Below are 8,291 nucleotides of genomic sequence, written 5' to 3' on the forward strand. Positions count from 1 at the left end.
TGAACGTGGGTACTAATGAGCTGGGGATCTGCTGAACGCGGGTACTAATAAGCTGGGGATCTGCTGAACGCGGGTACTAATAAGCTGGGGATCTGCTGAACGCGGGTACTAATGAGCTGGGGATCTGCTGAACGCGGGTACTAATGAGCTGGGGATCTGCTGAACGCGGGTACTAATGAGCTAGGGATCTGCTGAACGTGGGTACTAATGAGCTGGGGATCTGCTGAAGGAGGGTACTAATGAGCTTGGGATCTGCTGAAGGAGGGTACTAATGAGTTTAGGATCTGCTGAAGGAGGGTACTAATGAGTTTGGGATCTGCTGAAGGAGGGTACTAATGAGCTTGGGATCTTCTGAACACAGGTACTAATGAGCTTGGGATCTGCTGAACACAGGTACTAATGAGCTTGGGATCTGCTGAACACAGGTACTAATGAGCTTGGGATCTGCTGAGCACAGGTACTAATGAGCTTGGGATCTGCTGAGCACAGGTACTAATGAGCTTGGGATCTGCTGAACACAGGTACTAATGAGCTTGGGATCTGCTGAACACAGGTACTAATGAGCTTGGGATCTGCTGAACGAGGGTACTAATGAGCTGGGAATAAGCTGAACACAGGTACTAATGAGCTGGGAATAAGCTGAACACAGGTACTAATGAGCTGGGAATAAGCTGAACACAGGTACTAATGAGCTTGGGATCTGCTGAACGAGGGGATTAATGAGCTTGGGATCTGCTGAACGAGGGTACTAATGAGCTAGGAATCTGCTTGGCCCCTTTAAAACAATTAGAAAATGAACACGCCATAGACTTCTGTGGGATCACGCCTGCCATAGACTTCAGCGGGATCACAAGCTCCTGTCCATAGCAATGGGAAAACTCCTGTCCATAGCAATCCTTTGTGAACACTTATCTCCGCATGCCACTCTATCACTTGCAAGTCTGGAACGCACTATTTCAAACTTGCACAGGACAATTTCATAATGACACTCAAAATATCTAGCCCAGGGGTGGGCAAACTTTTTGACTTGAGGGCCGCAATGGGTTCATATATTGGACCCGGGGGCCGGACCAAGAGTAGATGAATGATGTGTATGTGTCATCCATAGTAAGTATAGTAATATTCCCCCATAGTAAGCATAGTAATTCATCCCCCCTATAGTAATTCATCCCCCCTATAGTAATTCATCCCCCCTATAGTAATTCATCCCCCCTATAGTAATTCATCCCCCATATAGTAATTCATTCCCCATATTAATTCATCCCCCATATTAAGTCCCCCCTGTGTCAATTCACTTACCTTTGCTCCGCGCGTTCCTCTCGCCCTTTCCCGCGCCGTTCCGGTGTAGCATGAAATTCTGTCTCCTATGAGGATCTGTCCCCCTCGACGTATCTGCGCATGTGCCAGTTTCAGGCATTAGCAGCTGATCGGCGATCTCCGGCACATGCGCAGATATGTCGAGGGGGACAGATCCTCGTAGGAGACAGATTTTCATGCTACACCGGTCTTCAGGGCGGACTGTGAGAGGAGCCTAGCGGGAGCCTAGCTCCGCGGGCCGGATTAAAAGGTCCGCCGGGCCGTAGTTTGCCCATTGCTGATCTAGCCTGTCTTTTAAATCTGTGAGTTTCAAAATGAATCCAGAATTGCATGTGTGAACCAGGGTGGCTCAATTCACACCTGGGTGTTTTGGGATCTCAGCAGAATCCCTGTGTTTGCAAAACGCAGGTTCAGGTGCCATTATTTTGCAATGGCGCCTAAAATGTGGTGCAGTTTTGCTGTGATTGTCACGTGGCAAATTGCATTGTGTGAAGTCCCGGGCGCTGACAACCCACGCTACACTAAAAAAAACCTGGCTCCTAACTTTTTTAGCTGCCTCCTAGACTCAAAGCAAATTTGTCAAGCCCGTCATAGATGATTCAATGTTCTTTCCTGCAGCCGTAGGTTGCAGAAAAGAAAATCTCTTAATTCCCCCAGAAACAAAGTGCTGATGGGGGATCCCTTGCCCAGTGCTATTGTATTCTGCGGTGGGGACATTTCATGATGTACTCTTGGCTGCAGCACAGTGCGGGGTGGTGGGTTGTGATGCACTGCACTGCATTTCGTACAATTTTCCTGGGCACACCACAGTAATGCGGTGATGTGAAATGGCCAGCAAGAAGACAAAGCATCTTGCCTTGTTTGCGGTGGGACTGAGCACCTGGTATTGGTCTAGTTTGAAGTGATGAAAGTAAGGATTTACACCCCGGTCACATCAAGCCCGACTTTGAAATTGTGCGACTTACAGTGAAGTCGCACTATTTCATAGTCGGGTGAGATACCGATTCCAGGTGTGATTTTTCAAGACGTCTGACACAGATGTCAATGCAAATGGACCAAAAGAAGTGCATGTATCGGTGCGGCTCCAACCAAGTCGGAACCGCACTGATATGACCGCTGTAATTGCAGACAATAGGGTGCGACTTGGCATGCGATTTGCAAGTCACATGGCATGCCAAATCGCACCCAGTGCAACCGGGATCTTTCACTGATCTTACTAGACCTTTTTCTTATACATTATTGCAAAAGTTTTACCAAGTGTGAAGCAATTGTTTGAAAGAGCATGTGCTGTACTTAATGAGAGAACGCAAACAGAGTGCTTGTATCTTCATAGATGTCAGATTTGGGATTTAGTAGCTCTGTATTCACTGAGACTTGAGAATATTATATAAACCCATAAATTTGTTTTTGTTTTTTGTGACAGCAACTTCTTTTACAAACATTTTCCAATATATCTAATAGTGAGTCACATTTATCAGGACCTGTAACCATTTCAAGTTTGGACACTTTCACCCCCTTCCTGTCCAGGCCAATTTTCAGCTTTCAGTGCTATCACACTTTGAATGACAATTGCGCGGTCATGCAACACTGTACCCATATGAATTTTTTAGCATTTTTTTGAGACAGCTAAAACTTTATTTTGGTGGTATTTATTCACAACTGGGATTTTTATTTTATTTTTGCTATATAAATGAAAAAGTTCCAAAATTTTGAAGAGTGTTTTTCTTATAAAATTTTGCAATTAAATGTCTTCATAAATCTTGGCCAAAATTTATTCAGTTATCTTTTTAGTAAAAAAAAACAAAAACAAATTAGTTTATAACCAAAAATTATGATTTTTCAAAAACATTTTTTACATTTTAATTTTTATATTTGTTTTTTTTTTTTACATACTGTCACCCTAGTAGTACAGTGTCACCATAGTGACACTGTACTACTTGTGGAGGGTGATGAAGATTTTTTGTTTTATACCATAGGCTGTAAAAGCAATAATTTCTCCTCCTCTCTGGCTGCATTCTTGCAGCAATTGAGAAATACTGTGTGAGCTGTGATTGGTCGCAGCTTGTCATGTTACAAGGCTGTTGTGAATAGCCTTGTACCATGTGACCTCTGTGATCATTCGCAGATTTCACACGTAGTAAGCAATGATGTCAGAAGTGACATCTTGTTTTCTACTGTTCATGTGTCACTGATTGGCCAATCAGTGATCACGATTGGGACCTCACACAGAGGTCCCGTACAACGATTGGTGTTCAGCTGTGTCCTCTGGACACAGCGGGCACCGGATCGTGGTGCTGCGCACTCCCAGGGCGCGCACAAGCAGGGGGCGGGGAGGCCATTTATAAACAGCCACCCGCTCCTGCACTGCTCCCGTTAGGCCGTTTATATACATGGGCCAGATGGGAAGTGGTTAAGGCCCTGTTCACACTCCTTGTACTAGGACCTCAAGTTCCCGATCACAATTTTGTGTGGGTGATTTTCAGGCAATTCTGCATGTTGTTCATAGAGCATCCAATTCACTTGAATGTGCTACCCTACCTGCGTTTATCACAGCAAAGAAGCCCAAGGACCAAACTTGGGCCCTGAGACGGGTGCATTTTTACTTGCGACAATCACTGCAAAATTACACCACACTTGGGGTGCCAGTAAGGATGAATGGCACCTAAACTTGCATCACGCATTTTGCTGCGATTGTAGTGCGATTTGGAATCACGGGCAGAATCATACAATTCCAAATTGTCTAAGTGTGAACAGGGCCTAATGTTGAAGACGTCTCATAGCTTCTCAAAGCCACTTCTTAAGTTCCTTATGCAGCAGTGCTGGTTGGATATAGAATCATTTCCCACTAAAAAAGAAGACAAATATTTGCATTTTGTAGTCCATGGGAATTTTAATTTGGAGGTATACACTCAGTCTATGTAACAAAATAATAATTCATGCGGATATCTCAAGCAAGTTTGCACAGGCTCATCTAATGATTCCCATATTGTTTGCATTTTGATTCTCTTATGATTGTCAGCTCCATCTAGTGGTCACAATGTGTTATTTTCCTGGAGTACCTAAATAAAAGCAATACCCATTTTATTTACAGCCCCTCATTAACTACTTGCCCTTCAGAGGATTTACCCCCCTTCCCAACCAGGCCATTTTGTGCGATACGGATCTGAGTTACGTTAACTGACAATTGCACGATCATGCAACGTTGTACATAAATGAAATGTATGTCCTTTTATCCCCACAAATAGAGCTTTCTTTCAGTTGTATTTGATCACCTGTGTGCTTTTTATTTTTTGCGCTATAAACAAAAAAACTGACAATTTTGCAAAAAAAAAAATGTTTGACTTTTTGCTATAAAACTTATCCAGTAAAAATTTTTTTTAAAATCTAATTTCTTCATAAATTTAAGCCAAGATGTATTCTATTACATGTCTTTGCTAAAAAAAAAAATCCCAATACGTGTAAATTATATTGGTTTTCTTGAAAGTTATAGCGTCTACAAATGGCTGTATATGTACTGCAATTTTTTTTTTTTTTTTTTTTTTACTAGTAATGGTGGCAATGAGCGACTTATAGCGGGACTGCAGCGGGCATTCTGATACTAGGGGGGAACTGACTCGGTGTCACGGTGACATCCCAGTGACACCAATACAGTGATCAGTGCTAATAAAAAGCACTGACACTGTCCTAATGACACTGGGCAGGAAGGGGTTAACATCATGTAGCATGGGCGATCAAAGGGTTAACTGTGTGCTGTTTTCTAGGAAAAAAGCTGCTTTATATTGCTCTGCTGTGCAGAGTAATACAAAGCAGTCTGTTCCTGCTGATAGGGGAGAGATCTGTGTAGTTTACATACTGACCTCTCCCCTGTTAGCTCCACCGACGATCATGAAGTCGCAGCCCAGAGTCGGCAGCTGGGACCCATTGGGTGACATCCCAAGGAGCCAATAGCGGCGTGGTAGGGAGAGCACACGACCCCTACCCAGAAATACAGAATCGTGTATATATACGTGATTTTGCGCAGCCCTGTAGCAGTACTTCTGCTATAGGGCGGTCGGGAAGCGGTTAACAATTTTCCTGAGTCTATCACCTCTGTAAGCTCTGTGTTTGGCAGTTCTGGAGCTTACATGGGGTTCATGACTTTCTCCCCCTTTCCAATAATAGTACTTAGTTCTGGCAGTTGGCTACTCAGCCCTGAACACTGCATTTTGGGAGGAAAGTGAGAGTCACGTACTCCCCATATCTTGAAATGCTGGGGTTTATAAAGTCTTGACGGATGACCGTGGAGGAGCAAGGTACATACAAGGGTGACATCACTTCTGTACTCTCCAAATCAGGAGATGCTTTGGTTGGAGCTCCACTTGAATCTTCATATTATTAGTGTACATGCTGCAGTATTATCTATTTGTTTGGTACTGATGATGATATTGTAGTTTGCATATTATATTAGAAGATACATTGAAATGACACCGATTTTCTCCTTGTTTAATGAGTTCATTATTTCACAGGCACTACATGGTGAGGAGAGGAAAAATCTAGATGTGGATCTGCCTCTGGTGATGTGACTACCATCCTTGTACACGCGGTTTGGAACGTTTTCCCACAATTACCTATTTGTTGGACAAGGAGAAGCTTCGTTATGAATCTTAACTGTAGTGATGCATCAACTTTGAAAAAACTCCTGACGCAAATCCTCCAGCAGCTGGAGCAGGCCAATAGCACGAGTCCTCCTGCAAGTGAAGATCGTGAAAATGATGATGCATACTTGTATATCCTGCTAATAATGATCTTCTATGGCTGCCTGGCAGGGGGGCTTATACTAGCGTATACCAGATCCAGAAAGCAGGAGTCCAAAAATGACCCCTACCACCTGTATATAGAGAGGGAATGGGGGAAACATGGAAAACACGGTCTTCCTGCGGAGGAGAACCTTCACAGGGGGAGTATCGAAAGTGAAAATTTGCTTTGAGAATGGACCACACACAGTTTTATAGATTTCTGCTACAGGAACTGAAAGGTGTATGGCAACTAATGGATTGCTGACTACTTCTGAGAATACCTTTTTCCCGTCTCTCGCTGATTTAATTTCATCATTACATCACTGCCCTGGAACAAGTGTGCAGATTAGGGCTTCTAACTTCACTCTGGCTTTACTTGCTACATACTTGTTCAGTGCCTTCGAGGTGGGCAAGTAACATTTTAAAAAGTAGATAAGCATTGGTTTATCTTAATGTATTTTGCATGCCATTCTTTGTGACCAGTTGAAGTGGGATTTAGGAAAAATAGGCTATTTTCATTTAAAAAAAAAAAAAAAGTAAAAAAAAAAAAATGTATATTTTTATTTTTTTATGTTTAACCCCTGATGACAGAAGATAAAACAAATCTTAACACCTGAACACAGTTTTGCCACTTTGACATGTGTCAGTAAAACTGTACACATCATCCCAACTACTTAGTGTATCCAGGTAGATTATACCTTTTTTTTAGGACAAATTGGGCTTTCATTTGTTGGTAATAATAATGGATATCTCCTTTTTTTTTTTAATTATTATTAAAGGGAAACTTGCGCAAAAATGTTTTTAATACTATATTTCTTGCCAGGACCCTGACCTACCCCCAGAAAACAACCCAACACAAATTCCCCTTCTCCAGGCAATCGCAGCGATGCCACACTCTGTGTATATTATTATTATACAGGATTTATATAGCGCCAACAGTTTGCTCAGCACTTTACAATATAACGGGAGACAATACAGCAACAATACAGTTCAATACAAGAGGGATAGGAGGGCCCTGCTCCTCGGAGCTTATTATAAAACATAATTAAAGTCAGAAAAAACGAAATGCATCTATATTGTATATTGTTTGTGCCTGTAGTAGGGTCCAGAAACAATGGTGCACAATTAGTTTTTTTATCCTACCTGAAATACAGGGACACTAAATTAAATAAGCATTTTTTTTTAATCCTGATTTGACTCTAACCCTGACATTGACTTAAAACAAACCCTGATCCAGCTGTTTTATCTGTATGATTTTAACCACTTCTAGACCATTGATGTGCCTGTATGGTGCTGGACTTACTGTGGTTATACTGGAGTGATACCTGCAGCTGCAGGCATTACACTGGTACCAGTTTTTAGAGCCGATAGTCAGCTGTTATGTACAAGCAAGATGAGCGGCAAACTAGCCGCTCGATTGCTTGTACAAGCAGAGGGAGAAGATGTCCCTCTCTTCCACCACTGCCGCCCTCTCGGGATTTCCCACCGGCAGTACAGAGCAACCAGCCGACACATCCATCGGTTGGCCGGACAGCCAAACAAAGCGGGGACACCACTTCCGGTTTACTCAGAAGTAAACGTCACCATTTAAAAAAAATAAAAAATTCAGAAACACAGATCTTGGTGTTTTGAATGCTTTTAAGTGCAAAGGAGGAATTTTGGGGGTCTTATAGACCCCAGATCCCTCTTTAAAGAGTACCTGTCACATGCCTAATTCTGTCACAGGAGATTTTTATATTCCTTGTGACAGCAATAAAAGTGATTAAAAAATTTCAATCCACAGTGTAAAAATAAAATAAATTGAATAATCAAAAAAAAAAATTAAAGTGTCCCTGTCCCCCCATGCTGACATGCTAAGGCGATCGCATGCGGTTGTCCCACTCGCATGCAAACAATGATCATCCCACGCATGTGAGGTATGACCGCAAACATCAGATCATGGGCAGAAATTTTAGTACTCGACCTCCTCTGTAATTCTAAAGTGGTAACCTGTAAAGGCTTTTATATTGTTGCCTATGAATAGTAAAATGTATGTTGTCTTGTCGTGGCCTGCGCAATTGTAAAGCATGACATATTTGGTATCTATTTACCCAACATAACATCTTTTAGATTTTACAAGAAATTTGGATTGTGTATTGTGGTTTTTTGCACTAAAATTCAGCGTGTTTTTTTTTTTCCCCAAAAAAATTCTGTGAACAA

At 42.2% G+C, this 8,291-nt stretch overlaps 1 protein-coding gene across 1 annotated transcript; it reads left to right on the forward strand.

Annotated features, from left to right (window-relative positions):
- Nucleotides 1-5,953: 5,953 nt before the first annotated feature.
- LOC149428713 (potassium voltage-gated channel subfamily E regulatory beta subunit 5-like) lies at nucleotides 5,954-6,283 on the forward strand. The gene has a single exon (XM_089667086.1). The coding sequence runs from the start codon at nucleotides 5,954-5,956 to the stop codon at nucleotides 6,281-6,283; it is 330 nt and encodes a 109-aa protein (XP_089523212.1).
- The last annotated feature ends 2,008 nt before the right edge of the window (nucleotides 6,284-8,291 follow it).

This window comes from Staurois parvus, unplaced genomic scaffold, assembly GCF_062004578.1.
Source record: "Staurois parvus isolate SC_StPar_1 unplaced genomic scaffold, SC_StPar_1.0 ptg003013l, whole genome shotgun sequence".
Lineage (NCBI taxonomy): Eukaryota > Metazoa > Chordata > Amphibia > Anura > Ranidae > Staurois > Staurois parvus.

Bases quoted from the DNA above. Each gene is read 5' to 3' on its own strand.
- LOC149428713 (XM_089667086.1), top strand. From the start codon at position 5,954: ATGAATCTTAACTGTAGTGATGCATCAACTTTGAAAAAACTCCTGACG.